The sequence below is a fragment of the Sardina pilchardus genome, chromosome 11 (assembly GCF_963854185.1).
Source record: "Sardina pilchardus chromosome 11, fSarPil1.1, whole genome shotgun sequence".
Lineage (NCBI taxonomy): Eukaryota > Metazoa > Chordata > Actinopteri > Clupeiformes > Clupeidae > Sardina > Sardina pilchardus.
In genome coordinates this window covers 24,554,587-24,581,308 of record NC_085004.1, presented here as the reverse complement: position 1 = coordinate 24,581,308, position 26,722 = coordinate 24,554,587, and the positions used below count along the sequence as shown (strand labels likewise).

The 26,722-nt window shown below is 43.4% G+C and overlaps 1 protein-coding gene, 3 long non-coding RNA genes and 14 other non-coding genes across 29 annotated transcripts in view; all 18 read right to left on the bottom strand.

Annotated features, from left to right (window-relative positions):
• chd9 (chromodomain helicase DNA binding protein 9) overlaps positions 1 to 8,125 on the bottom strand; it is a 96,013-nt gene extending 87,888 nt beyond the window's left edge. For 8 of the 9 annotated variants that reach the window (XM_062548996.1, XM_062548998.1, XM_062549000.1 and 5 more), the window contains exons 1-2: positions 7,851 to 8,125; positions 1,713 to 3,628 (exon numbers count right to left, since the gene is read on the bottom strand). In XM_062548996.1, coding sequence (XP_062404980.1) covers positions 1,713 to 3,506 — 1,794 coding nt within the window. In that variant the 5' untranslated portion in view covers positions 3,507 to 3,628; positions 7,851 to 8,125. Of the gene's footprint in view, positions 1 to 1,712; positions 3,629 to 7,028; positions 7,169 to 7,850 lie in introns of all 9 variants that reach the window. The other variant, XM_062548997.1, reaches the window with a different exon arrangement.
• Positions 8,126 to 10,942: 2,817 nt separating this feature from the next.
• Positions 10,943 to 13,385, bottom strand: LOC134095148 (uncharacterized). Of its 2 annotated transcripts, XR_009940547.1 has the most exons (7): positions 13,337 to 13,385; positions 12,821 to 12,854; positions 12,577 to 12,608; positions 12,348 to 12,389; positions 11,773 to 11,828; positions 11,552 to 11,605; positions 10,943 to 11,315 (listed from the first exon to the last, which is right to left on the bottom strand). It is a non-coding gene; the product is annotated as an uncharacterized LOC134095148 (long non-coding RNA). The 2 variants fall into 2 exon arrangements; XR_009940546.1 differs by lacking the exon at positions 12,821 to 12,854.
• A 488-nt stretch (positions 13,386 to 13,873) lies between these two features.
• On the bottom strand, positions 13,874 to 14,503 carry LOC134095149 (uncharacterized). Its single transcript, XR_009940548.1, has 3 exons — positions 14,389 to 14,503; positions 14,083 to 14,117; positions 13,874 to 13,917 (listed from the first exon to the last, which is right to left on the bottom strand). It is a non-coding gene; the product is annotated as an uncharacterized LOC134095149 (long non-coding RNA).
• A 407-nt stretch (positions 14,504 to 14,910) lies between these two features.
• Positions 14,911 to 26,111, bottom strand: LOC134095147 (uncharacterized). 3 transcript variants are annotated; one of them, XR_009940545.1, is made up of 16 exons: positions 26,072 to 26,111; positions 25,470 to 25,511; positions 25,231 to 25,259; positions 25,020 to 25,072; positions 24,797 to 24,829; positions 24,544 to 24,592; positions 24,318 to 24,354; positions 24,086 to 24,141; positions 23,855 to 23,907; positions 23,579 to 23,616; positions 23,256 to 23,291; positions 15,891 to 15,948; positions 15,672 to 15,715; positions 15,411 to 15,486; positions 15,189 to 15,243; positions 14,911 to 15,013 (listed from the first exon to the last, which is right to left on the bottom strand). It is a non-coding gene; the product is annotated as an uncharacterized LOC134095147 (long non-coding RNA). The 3 variants fall into 3 exon arrangements; XR_009940544.1 differs by lacking the exon at positions 23,256 to 23,291 and adding an exon at positions 16,209 to 16,244; XR_009940543.1 differs by lacking the exons at positions 14,911 to 15,013; positions 15,189 to 15,243; positions 15,411 to 15,486; positions 15,672 to 15,715; positions 15,891 to 15,948 and adding exons at positions 22,104 to 22,305; positions 22,478 to 22,553; positions 22,729 to 22,772; positions 22,942 to 22,999.
• On the bottom strand, positions 15,089 to 15,155 carry LOC134096396 (small nucleolar RNA SNORD31). The gene has a single exon (XR_009940851.1). It is a non-coding gene; the product is annotated as a small nucleolar RNA SNORD31 (small nucleolar RNA).
• Positions 15,313 to 15,380, bottom strand: LOC134096402 (small nucleolar RNA SNORD31). Its single transcript, XR_009940857.1, has one exon. It is a non-coding gene; the product is annotated as a small nucleolar RNA SNORD31 (small nucleolar RNA).
• On the bottom strand, positions 15,556 to 15,623 carry LOC134096398 (small nucleolar RNA SNORD31). The gene has a single exon (XR_009940853.1). It is a non-coding gene; the product is annotated as a small nucleolar RNA SNORD31 (small nucleolar RNA).
• Positions 15,787 to 15,852, bottom strand: LOC134096400 (small nucleolar RNA SNORD31). Its single transcript, XR_009940855.1, has one exon. It is a non-coding gene; the product is annotated as a small nucleolar RNA SNORD31 (small nucleolar RNA).
• Positions 16,031 to 16,158, bottom strand: LOC134096403 (small nucleolar RNA SNORD22). Its single transcript, XR_009940858.1, has one exon. It is a non-coding gene; the product is annotated as a small nucleolar RNA SNORD22 (small nucleolar RNA).
• On the bottom strand, positions 16,350 to 16,415 carry LOC134096392 (small nucleolar RNA SNORD30). The gene has a single exon (XR_009940848.1). It is a non-coding gene; the product is annotated as a small nucleolar RNA SNORD30 (small nucleolar RNA).
• On the bottom strand, positions 16,922 to 16,986 carry LOC134096389 (small nucleolar RNA SNORD29). The gene has a single exon (XR_009940845.1). It is a non-coding gene; the product is annotated as a small nucleolar RNA SNORD29 (small nucleolar RNA).
• LOC134096399 (small nucleolar RNA SNORD31) lies at positions 22,378 to 22,447 on the bottom strand. Its single transcript, XR_009940854.1, has one exon. It is a non-coding gene; the product is annotated as a small nucleolar RNA SNORD31 (small nucleolar RNA).
• On the bottom strand, positions 22,623 to 22,690 carry LOC134096394 (small nucleolar RNA SNORD31). The gene has a single exon (XR_009940850.1). It is a non-coding gene; the product is annotated as a small nucleolar RNA SNORD31 (small nucleolar RNA).
• On the bottom strand, positions 22,844 to 22,909 carry LOC134096401 (small nucleolar RNA SNORD31). The gene has a single exon (XR_009940856.1). It is a non-coding gene; the product is annotated as a small nucleolar RNA SNORD31 (small nucleolar RNA).
• LOC134096404 (small nucleolar RNA SNORD22) lies at positions 23,079 to 23,206 on the bottom strand. Its single transcript, XR_009940859.1, has one exon. It is a non-coding gene; the product is annotated as a small nucleolar RNA SNORD22 (small nucleolar RNA).
• On the bottom strand, positions 23,397 to 23,463 carry LOC134096393 (small nucleolar RNA SNORD30). The gene has a single exon (XR_009940849.1). It is a non-coding gene; the product is annotated as a small nucleolar RNA SNORD30 (small nucleolar RNA).
• Positions 23,975 to 24,039, bottom strand: LOC134096391 (small nucleolar RNA SNORD29). The gene has a single exon (XR_009940847.1). It is a non-coding gene; the product is annotated as a small nucleolar RNA SNORD29 (small nucleolar RNA).
• On the bottom strand, positions 24,213 to 24,277 carry LOC134096390 (small nucleolar RNA SNORD29). The gene has a single exon (XR_009940846.1). It is a non-coding gene; the product is annotated as a small nucleolar RNA SNORD29 (small nucleolar RNA).
• Positions 26,112 to 26,722: the final 611 nt, after the last annotated feature.

Below are 26,722 nucleotides of genomic sequence, written 5' to 3'. Positions count from 1 at the left end.
GATTCAGAGGACAAACACACACAAATCACTCTGAGCTCCGCTCCCGAGGCCCGGTGGCGTTAGAGCAGGGGCTGGCTGGCTGGCTGGCTGGCCCCCGAGCAGCTCGTCTGAGGGCTGCTGATTATCAGTGTCAACGCCAGCACTGCAGTGTGTGCTACATGCTCAAATGTGTGTGTCTGTGTAGTCTGTGTGTGGGTGTGTGTGTGTGTGTGTAGATGTGTGGTGCGTGCGTGTGTGTGTGTATGTGTGTGTGTGATTGGCAGTGCATGCTTCTGCTTGATTTAGCGCTGTAGGCTGGGGCGCTGAGTGGGAGGCTTGCCACCAGGGTTGCCGTGGTGGAGAAGGCAACAGGCCCGAGTCCACTTCAGAGCAGACCCCTACTGGCCCTTATTATAACGTCTCCTCCTCTCACTTAGCCTCTGTCACTATCTTTATCCCGTCCTACACACACACACACACACACACACACACAGAAGAACACACAGGAACACAAATACACATAGCAGCCACACAAACAAGGACACTCTCACACACACGTACAGGGACACAAATACACACACACACACAGGACAGCAGCCACCCCCATAGTGCAGCCGAGTCAGTCACAAGGAGCTCAGTCTCTCCTCCCTGGCCTGACCCACATCTTGTTATAGCCTTAAGTACGCTTACGCTTTAAGTCCTGCAGACACTGCTGCCACTCCTAATCAGGCAGTACCTGCAGGCCTGAGCAGGGCCAGGAAAGGCTGAATCATTATCATTTAATGGAGCCTACCCCCACTCCTCTCCTCTCCTCTCCTCCCTCCTGTCTTTCTACACCTCCTTCCCTGCTCCACAGGCCCCGTGGTAACGCTCGTTAGCTCCTCCGCGCAGTGTGCTCCCCCCCTCCCTCCTCCGCCTTGCTCGGGGGAAATGGTTAAACATTACACCCCTGTCTGCCGGCTACACTAGCCCCACGGAGGAGCGCGCGCCCGGAGCGCTCGGCGGCCCGACGTCACGGCCGAGTTTCCGCTGCTCCGCGGGGGTGGGAGAGCGAGAGACCTCTGACACAGCAACTGCAGCGCCGCCGAGCTGAGCCGAGCCAGAGAGAGAGAGAGAGAGAGAGAGAGAGAGAGAGAGAGAGAGAGAGAGAGAGAGAGAGAGAGAGAGAGAGAGAGAGAGAGAGAGAGAGAGAGAGAGAGAGAGAGAGCAGCGAAGCCACGCGCGCCAACTAGTCAGCGACCACCATGTTGAGTAAATTATTGCAGCAGATAAAGGACAAGTCCAGGGGCACGACCACGACCACGGCACGGCGGCCAAAAAAATGAGTCTTTCCAGCTCTGATACACAGAGTAAACAGTCCACGGACACCAGCGCAGCTTGTGGATTTTCACAGGAGCTCAGCTCTTCAACTCTCAAACTAGATGAATGAATGCACACGGAGGCTCGAGGCATACGAAGGCAGCTTGCAACACACACAAGTTGTAGCTAAATCCGCCATCGCAATATATTTTTAGACCTTAAACCAGAAAAGAGCAGCTTTACACCACACTGGCTCCATTGCTGAGGAGATGTAGAGCCATATTGAATCATTTATTTACCTCAGTTTTAAGCAACATCCAATTCCTCCAAAAAATCTCATTAATAAAATAAAATAAAAATACTAAATAAATAAAAAGCAAAATGAAAACGCTAACCCAAATGATGAGACACTTATCAGAGGACCCGTGGCCTACCTGAATCTCATAGTGAACGGAGAGCGACTCCTCTTCTTCCTCCTCCTCTTCGGCGTCTCCCTCACCCTGGCTTCCGTTAGCCCAGGAGCAATTGGAGTCCTCGTGCTGGCTCAGGGCGACCTCCAACTGAGGCAGGAAGTCGTCCTCATCCAGGAGGTCGGGGGCCTCGAGCCCCTCAAAGCCCCCACCCTGAGGCTCAGGCAGCAGGTGCTTCTCCATGGCCTGGTACCCCCCGTTGGTGCTGCCGCCACTGCCACCGGTGCTGGAGCCGGAGCCGGAGCTGGTGGCAGTGGGTGGAGGCATGCTCATCTGGCAGCTCCGTTGCTGTGAAGGGGGGAACTGGCTCTCCGCGGTGGCAGAGAAGGAGTTGGCAGTGTCGGGGAACATGTCGGATGTGCTGTATGCAGGTTTGGCGTGCTGCATGGAACGGGAGAAGGGACACTGCTCCCCGGACTGGCTAGCTGCCGCCTGAAGCCTTTGTTGTTGCTGCTGTTGCTGTTGATGATGATGGGGATGCTGTTGTTGTTGTTGTTGTTGTTGTTGTTGTTGTTGTTGTTGTTGCTGCTGCTGTGGGTGAGGCTGTGGCTGACTCAACCCAGGCGCCGACGAGAACGGACAGCTGCCACCGCTCAGGAGGTCGGGCACAGGATGCGCCGACGCTCCGCGAGCAGAGGAGGTCGTCGTCATGGAAACCGCTGCCGAGGACAGAGGCTGGCTTGTCACGCTCATCCCCACCGGCTGTCGGGGGAAGGAGTACTGCGAGGGGGGATAGCCGGCCACCGCCGACGTGCTGACCGAGCAGGAAGACAGGCCGTGAGGCATGGGCGACGACTGCATGGAGTAGGCCAGGCCGGGATCCTCCGACCCCAGGCCCGGGTAGGACTGCACCTGCTGGGGCACCGGGTAGGCGCCCTGCTGACGCTGCGGCGGCTGCTGCTGTGCCGGCGGGGCCGAGCCCATGGGGTTGGAGGCGTCCATGTACGGCTTGGACTGGGGCGAGGCGCTGGGGACCACGCCGCAGTGGAAGGGGCTGCCGCCGGCGTTGAGGGCGCCGTGGCGGCTCTGCTGCTGCTGCTGCTGCTGCGGTGGTGGCGGCTGCTGCTGCTGCTGGTTCTGTGCCATGGTGCCCTGGTAGTAGGAGGCGAAGTTGTGGTGCTCCTGGAAGGGCTTGCCGCGCTGGTGCATGGCCTGGGGGTTCATCTGCTGGTGAGGAGGCTGGTGCTGGTTCATGAGCTGATGATGTCCATGCTGTTGCTGCGGCGTTTGCTGACATGGATGTTGGTGTTGACGTTGGTGCTGTTGTTGTTGTTGTTGCTGCTGCTGCTGCTGCTGCTGCTGCTGCTGCTGGGACAGTGGGTGGTACGAGTTTCTATTTTGGTCGTGGTTTCCCCACATGGGGCTGCTGTTCGGGAAGAGTCCGTTGGCCTGAGGCGGCTGGCCCATGGGCGTACCTTGAAACTGGGGCTGCTGCTGAGCCATGAAGCCACCACCGTTGCCCTCAGCACCGGAGTAGGGCTGAGCCATAGAGCCCTGGGTCTTCATGGAGTCAAAATGCCCCATCTGTGGTGCGTAGGCCAGGCCCTGCTGGGAGGAAGCGGCGGGGCCGGGCGTCGGCATCATACCCATGTGCTTCCCCGCTCCCAGCGGGTCCACCTGTAGAGGCTCAAACTCGGGGCCGAGGTTGAGGTCGTCCACCAGAGAGGGCCCTGCATTAAACCCATCGTCCGTTAGCCCTTCCAAGCCGCCCCCGAAGAGGTTGGGATCGTCGAAGAAGTCCATGATGGGATCGGTCATGGCGCGGGACCACCGTTTGTCCCACCAGTCCAGACACTAAGGCTGGACTCCTAGTTTCTATGTGGCGCTAAGAGAAGATCTCACAGGCTGCTGAACCGCTGAATGCCCATCACAGAAGAGTCCTACAGAGAAGGAGAGTGAGTGAGTGTGTGAGTTCCAAGGAATACAATCACAACTTGCTTTATCAAATTTTTACATGAATATAAAAAAAATGAATGAATTCTTCATGTTATGAACAAAGTCATCATTAAGGTATCAATAATCTAAGTCATTGGGAGTATTTTTGGAATATTTCATGTATGTTGTATGCAACAAAAATATTTGGTCTAAACCAAAAAGGAGTACGATACTGCTGAGTTCTATATCATTGACTAGCCTATAGTTCCAACATAGTCCAGGGATACAGACTTATCTATCAACATAAAACAGACATCCTTGAATCACAATCATTTTTTGTATGTGCAGTGTTGACAACGGTTTGTGACTATTTACATAGTCTACATCTTGCGGAACAAATGTTTGTTTCTGTCTTCAGAGTTGTAGGTGAAACTGTGTTCAGTTAATTCCCTGATCAAGCACCTAAACACACTTGCTATGAATTTTAACTCGAGAGCTGCAAAGGGATGACTTTGGCCAAGTCCTTCTTTTGTTGTATACGACAGCTTCATCAGTGGCCAACCTGTGTAAACTGGGACCTCAGCTCAAGAGTTCAACAGCTGAAGGATGTTCTGTGCCAGCCAGATCCAAAAACAGGTGTGTCACATTCACTTCAAAGCACTCATCTCCCTCCCTCTCTCTCTCTCTCTCTCTCTCTCTCACACACACCCACACACACACCCACACACACTCTCTCTCTCTCTCGGTCTCTCTTTCTCTCTCTCACACACACTCCAACCTAGCCATGTCATCTTTGTGTCTGCCACCCGGTGTCTGTGTGTGAAGACTCGGGCAGCTGATGCAACACCACTAGTCAGGAAGACTGTCTGTTCAGACCACAAACCCAACAACAGAGGATGACAGAAAACTGAGGCCAGTCACGACCTGCTGACTCACCACTTTCAAACAGACACGAGTCGTTCACACACAGACACACACACACAGGCAGACTAGAGTATTAACAACCATTATTAAATGGCAACTTCCCCTGATTTAAGTCTATGGGTCTCCCTAACTCATGTGCGTGATGTGCTTACTCCAAAGAATCAGATGAGGTTCTCCAAAACAAGAGTCAAATGGATTGGCTTGGTTGTCATCAGTTGTTCACAAATGACAGGTAGGCTACTGATTATCATTACTCTACAGGGGATAAAATTACACAGAAGTTTGCTGTGTCTACAAATAAAAAAAACTCTATCAATACAATATTATCTCTAACAAAGGCATTAGTCCAACAGATACCTCAATCATCACAATCAAGACTATTTCAACTGTACAAGTAACCACTACTACCGCTAGCATAAAGTTAAGCCAAATATCAAGCTCCACAGGATTCTGACGGCATCTCCTCAGCAACACTGCGTAAACTTTTCTGTCACATCTGGACAAAGGGGACGCTTTTGATTCCAGGGTCTTGGCCTGGGATCTGTTCCTGTCATTGAACTTGTGGTCCCGGCAGCCAAAGGCATTCTTTAGCAACACTGGCCCGCAGATGAAGGCAGGTTGTGATAAGAGAATTCCCATCCCAGCCACTTGGCAGTCCTCCACAGTTACTGGTGAGAGGCAAAGTATAATCCCCCCCACACCCACACACCTACACACACACACACACACTCCTGCTTGCACTGCACTGCACGCACACAGACACCCACAAAAACACACACACAGACACACACGAACCAAACAACCTCACTGAATTTGCTCTTTGGTTTCTTTTAAATGGTTAGAACTGATGTCCTTCGCACTTGACCAGGGGTTGTTTCAGAGCACAAGGTGTTCTTTGCAAATCCCCAATATCTGGGGCCTCCCCCTCACTCAAAACTAACTTCTGGAATACCTCCTCAGAGCTAGCAGATCCCATGTGGGCATGACAACACGCAGCATAGTTGAAATACCGACTTCCTGCTGTTTCAGTTGATGTGCCCCTGGCCTCAAAATGTGAAACTCCTTGGCCATTACACATGTGTGTTACCACAATGTAAGTCCTAGTGTATAACATCCACCACAAAACTGAGTTGAAAGTGAACAGGAGGAGGGCTAAAGTGGTGACTCAAAAAGGGATAGAGCTGTGAGCTGTGTGCTTGCTTTGCAGCAGGTTGGCTGGCGTCTGGGATGAATCCCTAATTTACAAATGGAAATTAGGCGAAAATATGTCAGCCAATAGGTATTTAAGGCCCCTTATATATTGCATGCAATGTGTTTTTGTTGTTGCTGTTGCGAAAATGGTCAAACAAATGTAGCCTGTCACAAATATTTTTTACAAAAAAAGAAGAAAGAAAAGGGTGCATGGGGATGATTAAAGGGGTCAAACATTTCACTACGATAAATAAAACAGTAAAAACTCAAATAATGCAGCCTATGCGTTTCTACCTAAATACATTTAAACCAATACTGCATTAAAGTCAGCACATATTGGCTGACTGGTAGCCTACAATTAAAAAGCAGAGTTCCCTAACTTGCTAATCACCTAGCAGACGAGTAGTTAACCAAGTTGCCCGACAAGAACCATCACAATACAGGTAGCAGCCAGACGATTTGTCGTTTTGTCACTTGAAAAATAAAGCACACCACTGGGTATGAATAAACAACAACTTTTACAGTTACAGAGCAACAGGTTAACGCTCCTCGCTGCAAGTTTCCGCGTTAAAAATTCCAAACGCGTATGTTTGGTTCTTTGCGTTTTAATGACTTCCTCCCTCACTTGCAAGCCGCGTCTTTGTTTATCGTATGTCTGCTGTGCTTCTCCGTGGCGTATCTCCAATCCACACTTGCTAACCCTACTGGCCCGCACAAATAAATAAGGCGTCGACATTTTAAGTGTTCGGGTGGCTTATCTCGAAAAACTGCATGAATAAATATCAGAGCGACACAGTTGTGCCCATGAATCAACAAATGTTGTCGCAAAACTACTTTCTAAAAGACTACTGAAACTCGCTAATTTTGCTAACATGGTTAACCAGCTTGCACCGATGGGTCAACACGGCCTCCTTTGCCCTCGATAAGGGGACCTGATGCATCAACCCAAGCCTTCCCCTAACTAATATGGTCCCATTTTTATATCCAGCTGTCATTAACTAGGGTACGATTCATTAAACGTCTCTTAAATAATTACATTAAGTTAACAAACCAGCTCAAATGCAACCTTGAGCCACGTTGTTGTCGGCATTCGGCCATGACTGGTTCTTTCAGACAAAGTTCTAATGAATAATTTCAAAAAACACTTTGCTTTCATGACACTGAACCTAACTCATTTCGACATAAGCGCTAAATATTTGACATTTTACATTAATTTCTCACACTGTACAACAGGTCGAAGCAAATACTACAGTTCGTATCAGTGTCGACATGTCCAAAATGACCACTAACCTCCACAGCATCCTGAGCCATCTGATGCGACTCCCACCACCAGGTCTACAATGCCTTGCCATTCGCATCTGAAATATCGGTCATCTTGGGGTAGATTCAAGATGTGAACTGACCTAGCGTGCGCTGATCAAGTAGCAAACCTTTTGTGGGATAAAACAACTAATTTCAGTTTGCTTTAAAAGGTAAACTGCGTTCGGGGAGTTATATTACCGAACGCCTGCTGGGGAATCGCACACGTGTTTCCCCATAGACCTACTGGTATCTCTCAGCAACTGGCTTTCCTCGCTCCAGTCAGTCAGTGAGTGGAGTCGTGACGTTAGAGAGTTAAACTGGAGCAGGTAGTCCTCTGGTCAGAGACACGTTACAGACCAAGCTGGTTCCCAAATGCCACGTTTCCATCTTTGTAGTAGCAATAAAAACAATGTACAACTGAATAACCGTGCTACTCTTTCCTCAACACCTTCACAGAGAAGCGATGCTAGGTTCCATTCCTACTCAACGAGCTCAGCCATCGTTAACGCCTTGACAGTCACAGTCGCTGTTAGTTCAGAACCATAACGTTACTCATGAAATTCACTTCGCGGATACCACTACTTAATATCTAACAATTCACCGAAAGAGTGGGTTATTGTGGGACTCTCACTTCGGTTAGTAATTAATTTATCTTTCAGTTCTGAGTTTACGGAGAGGGATTCCCTGAACGAGCCAGCTGAGCGTCACAGTCCTTCCATCCGAATGACAGCTACACGAGTTTCAACACAATGCTGAGAAAAGCTTAACATTTATTTCATTCAGACTTATGGATATATAAGATCTACTTACCAGAGTGAAGTCAAACGCTCCGACACAAATCGACAATTTCAGAGAATTTTATGAGAACGAAGTTTCACGTAGTTGTACCACTGCTGGCGACCTCAGCGGTTCCACCGCTGCTGACGTGATGATAAAATACAATTTGCATATCAGTTATTTGCTTTCTGATTGGACGGCTCAGACTCCATTCGGTCCGATTCATTACGACGGATATTAAGTCACATTTTCTTTGACGGCAAAAACTGTTTACAAAAAATGGTTAAATCTCACTTGCTGGCATTAAATGCTAGGACCCAACCAAGCAAGTGTCAGATACAGGTTATTATAAGGGTACAATATGAGGACACACAAGATGGCCGCGCCGAGGCTAAAGCCAATCGGCGAGGGTTTTACTTTGATTACGCATAAGTCTCCCGGATAGCAGTGTTGAAGGCCTCCGTGGCTGAAGCCTGACGGGTGAGATAGGTGGAAAGTTGCAGCTATTGGTCAGTGGTGTTTGCTGCCATCCCGTGGCTAATCTCAGTATTGATTCATATGCTTCTGGCTTTAGGCCTTTTCTGATGTTGATGCTGACATCAAAACGTAATTAATCTCAGCTGAAAAATAAAGACATAGGCCTATCAGATATGTTTATTTTGCACTCATATGTGTATGCATTGCATAATGCACTTATATTTTCTTTTCTTTGTGATATTGATTACTGTAGCTTTGGCAACGCTGTAACAAACAGTCATGCTAATAAAGCACCCTTTGAATTTGAATTTGAATTTATATCAGATATGTTGAACAGACATAGTCTTGACGTTTCAGTCAATTCATTTCACACACTCACAGAATTCAATAGGATGGAAAGCTTCCAGTGCTGTGGACCACAAAGGGGGTCAATTAAGTCAAAATGATCTTTTGAGAGAGTACATCTCCTTATACTATAAAAACAATGGCAAATAGATTCTTTGATCTTCATATTAGATAAATAACACTTATTTTTTGTAATGTAACCACTAATTTGTGGGGTTGCAAATGCAAAATCATTAAATTAATGTTCTGAACTGCACCAAGTTTGCATACAAATACAAATGAGTATGATCACCATGACCTTGGCATGCGCGCCTTTTAGCGCACATGCCAAGTTACATTGAATTCCGTCCATAGGGGGCCATGCAATAAATTAACTTGTACATGTGTAGGTTACATCTAGTGACTGTGCACTCATCAGCCTGTGGATGGTGGTGTTGAGTGGAGGGTTGTCATTAGGGAATGCTGAGAAATTGAGATTCAGTTTCTGGTCAGAGAAAAAGGCAGGACTGTCCCTCTCTCACACACACACACACACACACACACACACCAGGACTTGCACGAGTACACCACACAGGCACATGGTTCGAGCCCGACTCTTCCTGACCCTATCAAATTGTCCTTGAGCAAGAGTACACGTAGAGTTGATGTTGAAATTCTGAACTTCCTGCACACACGCACACACACACACACACACACAGTGAACAAACTAACACACATATACACACATACACACACATTACTTGCAAGAGTAGGAGGAGACAAATTGACAGACGTGATTTATTTCTGTGGAGAGAATGTGCAGGGGCAGTCATATTTTGTATCTCTACTGTATGTGGTGCATCTAGTTTCTCTGTCATCTTTCCTTGGATATAGGTCACCTTTAAGGTATGCAAGATTTTCACCTGTCTGAAGCCAATTTGGTAAACAAACCTGTAATAGGCGAATTGTTCACCTAGCATAGGTATACAGCATAGACGTAGCGAGTGACTACTGAGAAAACCAGCCATGCAACTTCAAGAACGGTGGCCTGACAAATCTTGTGAGATTGCTCTTTGGAGATGGATTAACAACAGGCAAAAGCTTTCACCTCCACAACAAAAGATTTTCATTGTATATGGGGGTATCGGTATCTTATAAGTCAAGAAATTTGCTATTTATAACAGCAGAATAAAATATATCATGACGCTAGAGGGAGATCTACAATTGCCAGAAATACGTAAATCTGCATAGTGTACCTTTAATAATAAAAAGGCATCTCTTCTATACTCTCCTGTATGCATCATAGCTTTGCTATGATTTGTTTTTGCTGCTTGCATGACAATGTGCCAAAATGAAAAAAAAAAAAAAAAAAAGTGCTCTATGGCCTTTGTTTCAAACAATCTCTCCAAAGGATTGCAGTTGAGAATGTGCCAGTTGTCTTAAACATATAAACATGCAACTGGCTACAGCGCGCGTACCACATTTGGGTCCAAGTGCTCACTGGGGACCCGGGTTCGACCGGGTCATTTCCCGATCCCACCCCATCTCTCTCAACCACTCACTTCCTGTCAGTCTCTTCACTATCCCATCTGGATAAAGGCCAAAAAAATACCTTAAAAATGTGTGTCGTCCTGATCAATGAATGAAACACTGGTAAAGGATGGCCCCACTGTAATCACCCAAAAAGAGAAAAAAAAAATGTCTCAAAATAAATCAGCTCAAGGGTCCCTAAAGAGAAATAAGGAGATATAAGACTGAGAATAGATAGAAGGAAAACTGAGAATTTGGAGATCATGAGCTGAACTTTAATAGGACGGGAAGGTGGCCAACTGTCGGCATGTGAATACATTGTGCCAATCACGTGTGTTGTGAATGCATTGTACCAATCACGTGTGTTGTGAATGCATTGCACCAATCACGTGTTGCAATCTTGCCACTAGAGCGAGGTTGGTGTTGTGAAGACTTGAGCACGCACAGTTCTGCTCAAAGTGTGTTACCCAAGTGGAGGGACTTGCCTAAAATGACTAATATAGGTGGTCTAGTTTTTGCAAAAAAAAAAAAGTGGCTATTTTGATTGAATGCTTAGGTTGGCCAAGGACATAACCTAAACCTAGCAATAAAGTAATGGTGATTCATTCAGAATCAAAAAAACAGAAGCATTTTCGACAACATGCAACCTCACACTTGCACTCTTAACTCACTGACTTACTTTTACCCTACTTGAGACTGCCAACCACGTTGTTTGTCATTTGACAAGCTCTGCTTCTGAAACTGAAAGGCACAACCACCGTCTGATCACACAACAGGTATATCCCAGACACAACTTCACATGAGTCACATTTTATTTTACAGACAAGACTACAGTGCAGCAAAACAAAATACATGGATTAACCAGGTGAAGAACCAAGCCATCTTGATTCAGCAGCAGGAGCTTCAGTGTTCTGGAGTGGAACAGGTGGCAGGCAACAGCACCAAGCCAAGGATAGTCCTTCAGTGTATACATTCATTTCATCCCTTGTGATCCAGGCAACTCCAGTGGGTTCACCGTTTCAGGTTCTGGAGTCAACTGGGTGTAAGACATGTGCAAGCTTGATGACCTCGATCATAATGACCACTAGCTCATATTTAGGCAACTAAAGGCCTACAGATGGACAAACTCACCATGAGGACAATGGCGAGGAGGCCCAAGGAAGCATTCTGCAAAACAGATTAAAGATGGATAGACATTAGTCCGAGTGTCAAATTAAGTAACTGTACCATGTGTTATTCCTGCATCAGGGCATTGACTAACTGCAAGCATCAGATTCCAAATTAAATCCTACTGTAACTTGCAGTATTACTCTGGCTAAAGGGGTGTTCACATATTAATGTAAATACTTTCCTAAAAACACCTCTTTTGGCGGAGACCAAACTTGGGGATTGAGACTCATTACCTTATTCCAAGGACTGCTTCCATCCATGCAGAACTGGGTCGCTGAAGAAAAAAACTACAAAATCCACAAAGTTTGCAAGAATCAGTTAATTAGCTGAACAAGACTTATTGAAAGCAATATATAAAACTTACCATGTTTAACTCATCTTGCCAAAACCAAGGGTTGATTGCAACTATACAATACGTTAACATCAAGCACTTGTACTGTGGGTTTTAACTAACCATGCCTGCAAAGCCTCATGATGTGGTCTTCACACGACTTGATGGCAGAAGACACGCTGCAGGGCACAGAAGGTAAAGTAATGAGAATACAGAGGCGGTTGTAGAAATTCCATTTGGACTAGTTTCTCAGCATAGATTGCAGTTTTCACATGGTTCAAAGTGGCTAAGTATATTCATCACCGAAACTTGAACACTACAGAAATGTAGTAAACACATGCTCACAAATGAGTTCAGATGGCTTTGTTTAGATTAAATCTTAATCCTAGAATGACAAACTGGACCACATTAAGGGATTTCTCAGCAGTGAAAGGTCCATTTGACTGATCAGTGCCTTGGTGACTAGCCTAGCAGGCCATGATAGAGGTCATCCTAGGGTGCATTTCCCAAAATCATGGGTGCTAGATGATTAACTCAGATGCAGGCTTCGGATAACCATACATCCAAAAATCTCAAGTACCACATCTGATCAGACTAGACAATCATACTACATGGTTGAAAATGATGGGATGAAGCCATTTAAATCTCATAAAGCATACGTGATTAGGCAGATAAACCAGGCATACAAACCAGCTTACCATGAAGTACATCCTTATGTGAGCCTCTGCAATGCCCATGACCTGAAAAATAAACCAGTGTGAACCATGCAGGGTACCCATGATATGCACTTCTTTACCATGACGCAGGAGTGTCAGAGGAAAGGCTGGCATCACTGAAGTCAGACATATGCTTGTCAATCTAAAATTCATCACTTTACACTGAAATGAACAAGGTCCCTGGGGTGGGGTGGGGTGGATGGGTACATACTTGCCAACCACAGGACTTGTGAACTGGATGAACTGCTGACAGCCATCACACACCCAAGGAAAGGAAGAACAGGGGATTAGAAATACGAAATCTTATGATTTACTCTTGACAACTTTAGCTGGACACCTAAAATGTTCCGTTAGTCAGAGTAAAGATAAACATCATAAGACTCAGACATGTGCTTGTCCATCACTACATTAATCTCAAGTATGTTGTAAAGCAAGTAAAAGGCCAAGGATTGCACCTTTGCACAGCTTTGGTAGGGCATGTCCTCTGATCTAGAGGGCAAAATAAAAAGGTAAAGAAATACACCACGGAGACATCATTGAAGTGATTAGCACCTGTGCAGACGACACTCTTCAAAAAGAAATTCAGCAAGAGAGTTCCAGAGTGAGCATCATTGGCCCAATCCCGATGTCCAGACTCAGGTGTGCATTCTCGCAAAATTCGTAAGGGCTTAGGGCTGTCCCAATATCTAATGTCAACGGGCATGAGTGTTTGAGCACACTTACCATGCCCTCTCTGCAAGTCTGCATTGGTGCAGACTTCACCTAAGGAAATTACCCATAGCTCAAAGTGTTGACATTCATCAGAGACCATAGGAAAATCCAGTGATTTAAAGGTAAACAGCACAAGCACACATGCATGATGCAAATGTTGCAACATCTTTGTTAGTAAACATCGCAGTAACATGTGATCTCATGAAGTGCTGTCCCAATTCCAAACACTCATCTGAGCCCATGTGGCCTCATACGCTCACCTAGCACCTGAGATCAATCAAGTCTGAGAGTCTTTAGTCCTTAGCCCTCAGGGCTCACAGAGATTCAGCCACTGAGACACTTCGGCAAAAGGAAACAAAATGCCATAGATTTCAAAACATGCTGCCTTGTGCAATAACCGAGTTAACGGACACACAGGAAAGATTCACATAGGTTAAAACAGACGCAAATGTGCACGTAAAGATTTGCACATGTTGAGGCTCCTGAATAATCTCCCCTCAGAAAATTAAAGGTGCAATCACTACCATTCAGTACAGGTCTGTGAAATTTTCATCATGGAGAGCCATTCAGACAGAGCCACATAGAATGTGATTCCATAAAAACAAAATATACCAGAGATCCAATCCCACAGGAATCAAATATTTGACTGTATAGTTTTGCAGTACAAGCTTGTATAGTTTTGCAGTACAAGCTTGTAGATTTTTGCTCATCTTGCCAACAAAATATGACAGCAACTACACAATTAAATGAATCTAGCACTTAGGCGTAGCGTATGATTTACACAATGCAACACTAAACATGCCTGCAAGGCCTCATGATGTGGTCCACTTCTGATGACGTTCTGCAGGAAACAAAAGTAAGGTGATTAGAATCTGTATAAAACCATTGCAGAAATCTCACTTGGACAAGTTCTCATGTGCTTTTCACATTCACATGGTTTAGATGTATGGTATATCGATCATCACTAACTACTACAACAAACAAGTTCAAGAGGAAAGTTTCTCACCAGTCATAGCCTTAGTGAGAAAGTAGACAGGGCCTCTGGGAAAGGGGGGGGAGGTAAATCACAGCATTTAGTTAAGCAATCACTTCAATAGACACTCAGACGCAAAGTTCCTCCAACAGGAGGTTCAGCAAGAGAGTTCTGGCAATCACAAAAAATGGTCCCACTCACACAAGAATATAATCAACCTTCTATTTTAGTGCAGTCAATACAAACATCTAGAAAAGAACGTCAGACATAAATATCAGTTAAGCTGAAAGATGCACTCCAGGCCTACACGTTCAAGTAGAAGTAGAAGAAGCTAATCACCTTACAACCGGTGGAGGCCAGCCGAACTTAGCCCAACCCACAACATTTGAGGTTGGGAAGTTCAGTCTGGAATGGTCATAGACAGCAAAAGAAATGGACATCGCGACCCCATAGATAGACTATAGGACAGAGACAAGTAAAGTAAATTAGAATCAGACGTTTTGTAGGCGTCTGAAGTTAGTCTACAAAAAAGTAGGCCTGCTATGCCAAAAGCTGCATCTACTGTATCTTTGCCCATAGAAAGAGATTGGGGTGTTAAGTGAAGCGAAGTATATATGGAAAGTTGCATTGCTAGTTAGCTCTGGGGAAGCAAAAATCAAAGTGGGCCGTCTTGATGAATCAGAGATCAGTATCCACTTAGGCAAAGATGGAAGCTTTTTGTAGGTGAACTTGGTCTATGGAACAGTCTCAGGCTCAAATTCTGACTAGATTTCAGTATGAGAGGCTAGTAAAGAAGGGTACAATTTTTTTTTGGCAGAAGGTAATTTTAGGTGGAGTTTTATCATGACAGGTACTCAATCACCCTTGCACATTTCTCAAGAATGACGTCCATGGCTAGGTGCAGTTGCCTACCGTGATGTGGATAACTGTCCTTCAGTATAGATTTGAGTCTCCTATATGGCACCTGTAGAAAATAGATCATTTCAGTTAATTTCTTCTGTAAGCATTTTTCACAGCAACTGTAGAACCTTTTTTTTTTTAGATCAGAGAAACCAGTCAGTCACTTTAAATCAGACTGGGGCGGTAATAGGCTCATCACACATCACATTCTTCAGCTTAAACTTGTGCATTTCACAAACCTCTTTCAGTTGCATCAGGTCATGAAAGCTGCAGATTTGGCTTCCTGTATGGCACCTATAAAAAACAGAAGTTGGTTTAAATGGAATCCTTCTGTAAGCATTTATGGCAACTGTAGAGCAAGTGTGTAAATCAGAGAAACCAGTCAGTCACTTTATATCAGACGGGTGGTAATGGGCTCATCACATCACATTCTTCAGCTTAAACTTGTACATTTCACAAACCTTTCAGTTGAATCAGTCAGGAAAGCAGCCAAGGACTTCAGGTCTCCTTTAGCATATTTGGCTTCCTATATGGCACCTATAGAAAACAGAAGTTGGTTTAAATGGAATCCTTCTATAAGCATTTATGGCAACTGTAGAGCAAGTGTGTAAGTCAGAGAAACCAATCAGTCACATTATATCAGACTGGGGCGGTAATAGGCTCATCACATCACATCACATCACATCCCATCCTTAAGCTTTAACTTGAGCATTTTCACAAACCTTTCAGTTGCAGCAGGTCAGGACGGCTACCAACGATTTCAGATCTGGAAGCACAAACAAGGCAACATTTGTAATCCAATAATATTTAGGAGGGAAACAACATGTTCTGTAATTTTACAAATCAGGGAAACCAATCAGTCAGCTAAACTCAGACTGGGGCGGTAAATCTCATCATGGTAGGCCTAATGTGTAATGTAGTCATAATAGAAAAATACTCACCAGCATGATCTGGATGAAGAGCCTGGAAAGAGACTTCATTGCCCCACATCAGCCAAACCTGCAAAAGGACAATTCTGGTGAGTTCAAGACGTATGTATGCAGGAATATTCTTTTTTGTGTGTGCAGACTCAAGCCAACTGGCCACGTCAGACAGTTGGTAACCCCAACAAGTCATCCCCTTGCTACCCAGGCAACTCCAGTGGGTTCACCTTTTCAGGTTCTGGAGTCAGCACTGGGTGTAAGACATGTGCGAGCTTCATCATAGTGACCATTAGCTCATATTTAGGCAACTAAAGGCCTACAGATGCACAAACTCACCATGAGGACACCAGGGAGCAGGCCCAAGGAAGCATTCTGCAAAACAGATTAAAAATGGATAGACATTAGTCGGAGTGTCAAATTAAGCCACTGTACCATGTGGCATTCCTCAATCAGGGTATTGACCAACTGCGCAAGCATCAGTTTCAAATAAAATTCTCAACAGGATTTCAGACGAACGAGATTCCAAAGTAAATCATCATAACTTGCAGTACAGTACTACCCTCATATCTGGCTAAAAGGATGGCCACACATACAACATGATCACATTCCTAAAAATCACAAAATGGGCATGGAAACCACACTTGAGGGTTGAGGCTTCTTACCCAATTTCAGGGTCTGTTTCCATCTGAGAAGAGTTGGGCCTCTGAAAAAGAGAGAAGAGTCAACCATGTGCCTATAGGCACTATTCAAACAATAAAATAAATCCACACACACTTGCAAGAATCAGTTTGTTACTTATCAACTTGAGTTTCAGACGAACGAGACTTAAACGCATCATATCTTGCAATATTAAGCTCATCTTCCCAAAAATCAAGGTTTGACTACACACATAAAAAGTTGTGTGCATGCTGATCACGCAATGAAAAAACCAACCATGTTTCCAAGTCTCATGTGGTCTTCACAGGACTCCATGGCAGAAATTGCTGTAGGACAGACGGTGACATGAGTAAATGTATACAAAATACATTGTAGAAATTCAATGTGGACTAGTTTCTCAGTAGTTCGTAACTTTTCACATTGGTTCAAAGTGAGCTAAGTATATTCATCACAGAAACTCAAAACTACAGAAACGTAGCAGAAAAAGGTGCAACTCACATTAGTTCAGATGGCATCCACAGGTTAGATCTTCACCCTAGAATACGAGAAAACTGTTAAACACACCAAGGTAGTTCCACACACAGTGAAATGTCCATCTGACTGATCAGTGCTTTGGTGACTTGTATGCCATCCGACAGATGTCGTCCAGAGGTATAATGGGTAGAACCCAGTTCATCCTTTCAGGTAACAGAAACACACTCTAAATTAAGGCAGCCACACTCACCCCCACGGTCAGATGTAGGCTACAGTCCAAATCCACATGGATCCATGTTCAAGCCTACAGTAAGGGAAGGTACATTAGTCAAGGCTTCTGAAAACCAGACAGTCCAAAAATCTCAGGTACCACATCTGATCAGACTTCGGTGACTAGACTGCCATGGTACTAGCCTGACTCTCGCCAGACCCTTGTAGTTCCGCCATGCTCCACCAGAGGCATTTCGCTGAGCTCCACACAAGGGTCTGGACTCGAGGGCAATCCAAACTCCTTCCAGGGAGCAAAAAAATTATGAACCAATCAGGAGCGCCGAAGCGAGTGTTTGATTCAAACAACAATGGCGGCACGCAGCGAGGAGTCTTGTGCTGACATTGATTCTGCTATTTCAACCGTTTTGTCGAATCTATCGAGTATTCATTCTTTAAAAGATTAACAGAGAATGGTTTTGAAGACATTTATTGGTGGCAAGGATGTTTTTACTCTTCTTCCGACCGGGTTTGGCAAGAGCTTGAAGAAGCCTAGCACGTCATTCAAGATAACAGGCAAGTGGTTTATCAAATCACATGCAAGGATGTTTTACAAGGACCCGCCTTCATAATTACATCTCTTATCAAGAAGTCCCAGATCCTTGTGTGAAGCAGACAGCGAACTACAGGATCTGGCGAGAGTCAGGTTACCATGGTACATGATGTAGTCCAGACAATTATGGGACGAACCCATTTAATCATCTCAGAAAGCAGATATGATTAGGGCAAGACACACAAGGTACACAAACTAACTTACCGTGAAGGTGTAGGCCTCTACAACACCCAAGACCTGAAAATAAACAATACATTGTGTGAACCAGGGTATGCATGATATGCACTGCTTTACCATTATGCAGGAGTGTCAGAAGAAAGACTGGCATCACTGAAGTCAGACATATGCTTGTCAATCTAAATTCATCACTTTATACAAAGGAAAACGGAGTCCATTGGGGCAAAACAACATACCACACGACTTGTGAACTTGACAAACTGCTGGCAGTCATCACACACCTGTGAGGAAAGGAAGAGTGAGTTCTGGAGTAATCATCACTGAGACACTTTGGCAATCAAGGCAAAAAAAAGTAGAAATAGAATAGTTCCACTGACTAGAATATAACCAACCGGTTATATTACTGCACCTTGACCTTGACCTGTTGACCAAGACCTTGAAGAAACCGTCGGCCGTTACATCAGTTATTCATGGGTTTCATCAGGTCCCTTTCCACAGGTGTATAAAATCAAGCACCTTGATTATCAATGCAGACTGCATGGTGCTTGATCAGTACACCTGTGCAAAGGGACCTGATGAAACACATGAATAGCCACAAGATGCACACCAGGCACACTTCCATGATCAAATAGAAGACTGGTGTTTCTTGAGGAATTTATTCTGCCCTCAAACTGGGTGGGCAGGTCTGCTGATTGCACTGAAGCCACACCTTATCTGAACCAGCCAGCTGATTGTAATTTGCCTTTTAACAATCCTAATAGACCTCTGAAGTTCGCCTACAAAAAAGCCACCATCTTTGCCCAAATAAGGAGATCCGGTATCTTGAGATTTTTTCTATGGGAAAATAACATGGGGATTTTCAATTATCGCACCTGTTAAACTCTCGCGGGGATGATGACATTGGAAATGCAGACGTTTTTCACTACACAGTTTTGTCCAGTGCCGTCTAGTGGATACTGTGATCTTCGGTAGGTGAAGAAGGCACACTTTGATCTTTGCTACCCCAGAGCTAACTTACCATGCAACTTGCCATAGGCAGTTAGCTTCAATTAACTCCCGGATCTCCTTATATGGGCAAAGATGGCAGCTTTGGATCCTTTTTGTAGGCGAACTTCAGAGGTCTATAGCTTAAGCCTACTTTAAGCCTACTTTAAGCCTATACCTTACACTGAGAAGATTTGGGAAAGATTCTTGAAAGATTGTAGTCTTTTGAGTAAAGCTTGAATGAGGGGCATTAGTTAAAATACTACAATCTTTCAAGAATCTTTCCCAAATCTTGTCAGTGTAGGTAGGCCTATAGGCTTTAGTTTTCTATATTGGAGTTTCAAAACGACTCCCCGATTTTGGTTTAGAAGATCTTTAAAATTACTGCACCCAGGGAAGAAACTTAGGATATGAAGGTGTGGTAAACATGCACTTTTAGCATTTAACCTCTCTGGGTGGCTCTCAAACTCTCTCCTCGATCCTCGAGGCTAGTTCCCACTGATCTATAACTCACACTGGATAAACTATCCCATTGTTGCCGCCCCATCATTCTTTATCTAGATCAGTGAGGACGAGGATCGAGGAAGGAAGGTGGGGTGTATAAAAGACCAAATGAGAGGCACCCTCTGTTGCCGTGTAAAGCCTAGGGCCTACCTAACACTGACAGACTTTGACAAGATTTGGGAAAGATTCTTGAAAGATTGTAGTCTTTTGCCCCTCATTCAAGCTTTACTCAAAAGACTACAATCTTTCTAGAATCTTGTCAAAGTCTGTCAGTGTAAGGTAGGCTTTACGCGCCCACAGAGGTCTGTCTTTCCACAGGCAAGCATCATGCAGTCTGCATTCATAATCTAGGAGTTTGATACCTGTGGAAAGGGACCGGATGAAACCCATGCATACAAGGTCTAAACAAATGTTTTGGTTTGCAGGACTTTAATCTGCAGAAAACCACAAATAAAGCTTGATCTAACACCTCAGCACAACTGTGACATGGGGTACATCATATGCATATTTATTTTGGCAGAAAATGATAGTTCAGCAGGTGTTTTCAAGAATGATTAAAAAAAAATAAAAAAAATTAGGCTACGTGAGAATTTTTATTCCGACAGTGTTATTCCGTTTCTAATCGGACTAATTGTATCCATGTAAACGTGTCTAATGTGAAGCTCTTTGTTTTGAAATCAAATATGCATGGAAGAGTACTTAAGTCGGTATGTAAACATGTCTAATGTGAAGCTTTTTGTTTAGATAACAAATATGCATGCAGTGTGCAAGTCATGTGTCCTCCTCCAGACATACTGATATTTACTTCCCTGGTTACACAGGACTATTTGAATGAAAATGAAAAGCAAATGGGTCATAACATTAACACAAATTTTGTTTTACCAAGTCTTTTGTACTAAGTTAAGAAATGTTACACTGTGACATGCCAATGAGGCATTGTAAGGAATAATTGGCCACGTCCAAAAGTGACCTGAAAAGCCAGGTGTAAAATTCCTGCTATTGGGCTAGAAATAATTCACCTTGCTCATGCATCTGTGAACTTCTTACACCCATATATTTATCAGATGACACATTGAAGGGAGTCTTCACATTTCAAAAGCAGGATTTAAAATTTAAAACAAATGGAAGGATTTAACTTTGTATGCTTGGCAAATGTATACCTTGGTGCAAAACTCATGTAGGTTTCCTTATTCTTCGTAATGGCTCGCACATTTAAGACAAGGCCAGAGGGGTATTTCACAAAACCTAGATAAGGGATTAAGCCGGGATTTTTCGGTTATCCTGGATGAACTTACCCTTGACTCGGTTTCACAAAAGAGATGCTACATAAGTTGCCATGGGAATTTATTCTCTGAAGCTAGCCTGCTCCCGACCAGGCTAACAGCCAAGATAAATTAATTCTAATGGTAATTACATTGTCTGATTGGTTCAGCTAGCTGTCATTCAAATCAGACCTGCATGCGATTTTTGAAAGAGCTGTATTCCATATACTATTTGCTACTTGCATTTACTCGCAAAACACAACAGAATGTCTGCCCAATACCATTTAGATATCATTTAAATTATGGTGGCCTTATAATTAATTCCAAAATCGTTGTTTGCATCTTTTTTTGACTGACGTTTGATGAATAGCCTACTGTAGTAGTTGATTGGAAGTGGAGGGGACATAATTTCGAAGGAGTTTTCAACTAATTTGGTTTAAAGACAGAATAAAGATATATATAGTCATACTTTGTGCATCTTTGCGGAGGCAAGCGCTTTCTTAATGACGTTGCGTGCCGAGACAAGGAAGCTCTCACACGTGGGTGCATACGTAAATTTGCATTCAGTTGGTCTGACACACCTACTCCCGCTAAGTAACAGAAATAATCATGATTCCCCATCCAAAAAAGTAAAACTTTACCTCGTTGTTGTCTATATCAAAAGCGGTTGTTAACTTTGTGTGCAAGACGCTATTTTTTGCGTCTTTTTTATTCCAACCGTGAGTTATTTGGGGGAGAAACGAGAACGCGCACACATCCCGAATAACTTACACCTGGCTTGACATAGATGCTCCTGTTCATCCTGGATTGGCGTTAGTGAAACGAGTTTAGCAAGGATGACTAGAGAACGCCATGTCAAACCTGGCTTTATCGATCATCTTGGATGTCTTAATTCTGCTTTTGTGAAATACCCCTCAGATCGACTACCATCACCACAAGACAGTTGCTCAACACAGGTCCTTTTACTACTATTGATTTAGTGTAGTAATGTCAACTACACTTAGTTTTCTAAATATTGTTATTGTATTCATTAGCCTTACAAAAGATTTAAATTTCCCTATATTCAACTATAGCTGGTGTACATGCTAATCTAAACTTTCTCCTATATTTAAAGTTATTGTACTTGGGAATACATCACCCCCAACAATTAAGTCTCAACTTTATTCTGGAGATAAGATTTAAAGGGATACAGCTGACAAGGTTACCAGGATACCTTAAAACCATTTTCAGCAGAAATTCCACTCTACCAAATTGCCAATCACATACTTTGCTTACATGACAAGTTTAGCATCTGAAAAGCATAACATCTGGTTTCATAACACCAACATCAATATCCCAGACACAACTCCAAGACAAGGTTAAAAGTCACACATTTATTTTAGAAAATGTTGCAGTACAAGAAAACACCTTGCTTAAACAATCAACCAGTAGGTGAAGAACCCAGACATTTTTATAGCAGTAGGAAGCTTCGATGCTCTGGTGAGGTGGAGGCGGTTGACAATTGTATTTAACCATGAACAGCCGTTGAGCAAAGATGTGTCTTCATATACGGCACCTAGAGAAATTAGAAGTTGGTTTCAGTGGATTTCTATATGCATTTTATGGCAACTGTAAAACAAGGCTTTTTTTTAGATCAGAGAAACCAATCAGTCAGTTTAAATCAGACTGGGGCGGTAATAGGCTCATCACATCACATTCTTCAGCTTTAACTTGTGCATTTCACAAACCTCTTTCAGTTGAATCAGGTCAGGAAAGCAGCCAAGGACTCATCCTTTAGCATAGATTTGGCTTCCTATATAGCACCTATAGAAAACAGAAGTTGGTTTAAATGGAATCCTTCTGTAAGCATTGATGGCAAATGTAGAGCAAGTGTGTAAATCAGAGAAACCAATCAGTCACATTATATCAGACTGGGGCGGTAATAGGCTCATCACATCACATCCCATCCTTAAGCTTTAACTTGAGCATTTTCACAAACCTTTCAGTTGCATCAGGTCAGGACTGCTACCAACAATTTCAGACCTGGAAGCACAAATAGGGCAACATTTGTAATCCAATAATATTTAGGAGGGAAACAACATGTTCTGCAATTTTAAAAATCAGGGAAACCAATCAGTCAGCTAAACTCAGACTGGGGCGGTAAATCTCATCATGGTAATGTGTAATGTAGTCATAATAGAACAAGACTCACCAGCATGATATGGATGAAGAGCCTGGAAAGAGGCTTCACTGCCCCACATCAGCCAAACCTGCAAAAGGACAATTCTGGTAAGTTCAAGATGTATGTATGCACACAAAAATAATATTCCTGCAGACTCAAGCCAACTGGCCACATCAGACAGTTGGTAACCCCAACAAGTCATCCCCTTGCTACCCAGGCAACTCCAGTGGGTTCACCTTTTCAGGTTCTGGAGTCAGCACTGGGTGTAAGACATGCGCGAGCTTCATCATAGTGACCATTGGCTCATATTAGTCAACTTAAGGCCTACAGATGCACAAACTCACCATGAGGACACCAGGGAGCAGGCCCAAGGAAGCATTCTGCAAAACAGATTAAAAATGGATAGACATTAGTCGGAGTGTCAAATTAAGCCACTGTACCATGTGGCATTCCTTAATCAGGGTATTGACCAACTGTGCAAGCATCAGTTTCAAATAAAATTCTCAACAGGATTTCAGACGAACGAGATTCCAAAAGTAAATCATCATAACTTGCAGTACAGTACTACCCTCATATCTGGCTAAAAGGATGGCCACACATACATGATCACATTCCTAAAATCACAAAATGGGCATGGAAACCACACTTGAGGGTTGAGGCTTCTTACCCAATTCCGGGGTCTGTTTCCATCTAAGAGTTGGGCCTCTGAAAAAGAGAACACAGTCAACCATATGCCTCGGCACTACAAACGATAAAATCCACACAACGTTTGCAAGAATCAGTTTGTCACTTATCAACTTGAGTTTCAGACGAACGAGACTTAAACGCATCATATCTTGCAATATTAAGCTCATCTTCCCAAAAATCAAGGTTTGACTACACACAAATAAAAAGTTGAAAGTCTACCACTTAAGCATGCTGATCACACAATGAAAAAACCAACCATGTCTCCAAGCCTCATGTGGTCTTCATAGGACTCCATGGCAGAAATGTGTGCTGTAGGACAGACGGTGACATGAGTAAATGCATATAAAATACATTGTAGAAATTCCATGTAGACTAGTTTTCTCAGTAGTTCGTAACTTTTCACATTGGTTCAAAGTGAGCTAAGTATATTCATCAAAGAAATGTGATCACTTAACCATACTGAACTTCACACAATGAAAAAACCAACCTTGTCTGCAAGCCTCATGATGTGGTCTTCACATGATTCCATGGCAGATGCTTGTGCTGTAAGACACAAATGGTGGAGCAATGAGTACATGTATACAAAATGTATTGTAAAAATTCCATTGGGAGCAGTTTCTCAGAAGTTCGTTACTTTTCACATTGGTTCAAAGTGAGCTAAGTATATTCATCACAGAAACTCAAACTACAGAAACGTAGCAGACAAAGGTGCAACTCACATTAGTTCAGATGGCATCCACAGGTTAGATCTTCATCCTATAATACGAGAAAACTGTTAAAAACACACCAAGGTAGTTCCACACAGTGAAATGTCTATTTGACTGATCAGTGCTTTGGTGACTTGTACGTCATCCGACAGATGTCGTCCAGAAGTATAATGGGTAGAACCCAATTCATCCTTTCAGGTAACAGAAACGCACTCTAAATTAAGGCAGCCACACTCACCCCCACGGTCAGATGTACAGTCCAATTCCACATGGATCCATGTTCAAGCCTACAGTAAAGGAAGGTACATTAGTCAAGGCTTCTGAAAACCAAACAGTCCAAAAATCTCAGGTACCACATCTGATCAGACTTTGGTGACTAGACTGCCATGGTACATGATGTAGTCCAGAAAATTATGGGACGAACCCATTTAATCATCTCAGAAAGCAGATATGATTAGGGCAAGACACACAAGGTACACAAACTAACTTACCGTGAAGGTGTAGGCCTCTACCACACCCAAGACCTGAAAATAAAACAATACATTGTGTGAACCAGGGTATGCATGATATGCACTTCTTTATCATGATGCAGGAGTGTCAGAAGATAGGCTGGCATCAAATAAGTCAGACATATGCTTGTCAATCTAAAATTCATCACTTTACACTCAAAGGAACACAAAGCATTTTGTTAAGAAATATATTAAGGATACATACGTTCCAACCACAGGACTTGTGAAATGGACAAACTGCTGGCATCCATCACACACCTGTAAGGAAGGGGAGGATTAGAAACCGACCAACTGTAACTTGACACTTAAATAGTTAAGTCAGATAAATCATAAGTCAAGAGTCAGACAGAAGACTGTCCATCAATAGGATCAATTTCCACTGCATGCTGTGACAGGTATAAGGCCAAAGATCTCACCTTTGCACAGCCATAGTGGAGTGAGTCATCTAGAAGGAAAAAGATTCAAAGGTTAAGAAATGCATCACCTAATAACACTATGCAGTCAAGTAATCACTTCAATGGCAGACACTCAGATCCAATATAGGTTCTTCAAAAAAGAAATTCAGCAAGAGAGAGTTCAAGAGTGATCATCATTGAGATAATATGGCGCCCAAGTAAATAAAAAGCCTTCAAAACACAAAGTGAAAATAACTTACCTCTTGCATGCGTGCAATCGCCATATTTATCGTCGCACACACCTAAGAAAGACCAGACATTACGTTAGTTAAAAATGACACGCATGCAAGAAGACCTCACACGTGCACGTGGTTGGACATGCTCAGTTTAAGGCTCCTGGATAACATCTCATCAGAAAATAAAAAGGTGCAATCACTGCCATTCAGTACAGGTCTGTGAAATTTTCATCATTGAGAGTTATTCGACCTCAGAGCCACATTGAGAATGGTGAAAATTTGGTACCGTAAAAACAAATAATATCATGCTTAATTCATTCACGTATGCATAAATACTGCAGTGTAAATGTTTGTTGTACAAATTCATACATTATAATTCGGATGATTCAAGATAACTAAATACGGTTCTACCGGATTCACACGGCGAGAGCAAATAGCTAACATTCGCCAGCTAGCCAACTTGGATCAAGTACCAAACCAAGAAGCTGAGCAAAAGTCCCAAATCACTTAGGCATTCTAGACAGTTTAACAAATGAGTCTACAATAGAGGTAAAGCAAATTGTGTCTTGGCATGTTATAACCGTTTGCACTGCAGAAGACGAGAGAATGATTAGCAGTTGACTTACCCTGGAAGTGTGTCGATTCAAAATGAACGAACGATGTGTGAACCTTGTTTTTATAGCTGACATTAGCAGACGAACGACTATAATCCTTACTGCCACCGTCTGGAAGGGAGTATGAAGTGTAAACTGAAATCTTCTGAAGCAGAAGAGCCCAAATCACACCATCAAGGAGGATGACTTATTAAAGGAAGAGATGTGAACTTTGAATCTTAAAAGATTGAGCTTAGTATGATGATAGCCAGACTAGAAATCTCTTTCATGAGTCAAGACATTTTGAGATTGTTAAATTAAGCTATCTTCCCTTGAGTCTCATGTATGACATTGGATGTATGTTCACAATGTTCAACATGGTTAGCCTATCCTTGTTTAGTTATTTTGAGATCTGATTGAGTACAAATAATAATAATTAAAAAAAAATGCAGCCACATTTAAGCTAATATTTTCATATCCTGTATTAGGAATGCATCAAACATTGTTGTGCATTCCTGTAACAGTATTAAATGTTTGGTCTTTGATGTAGTGTGTTTTTATCTCTACCAAGGTTATGTTTTCATCAGGGTTTGTTTGGCGGAGGTTTGCGCTCTCTGTACTTTTCTAGTTTCATGTTGGTTTTTTTGTTGTTGCACTTCTAATTCCATAAATCCATAAAACTAA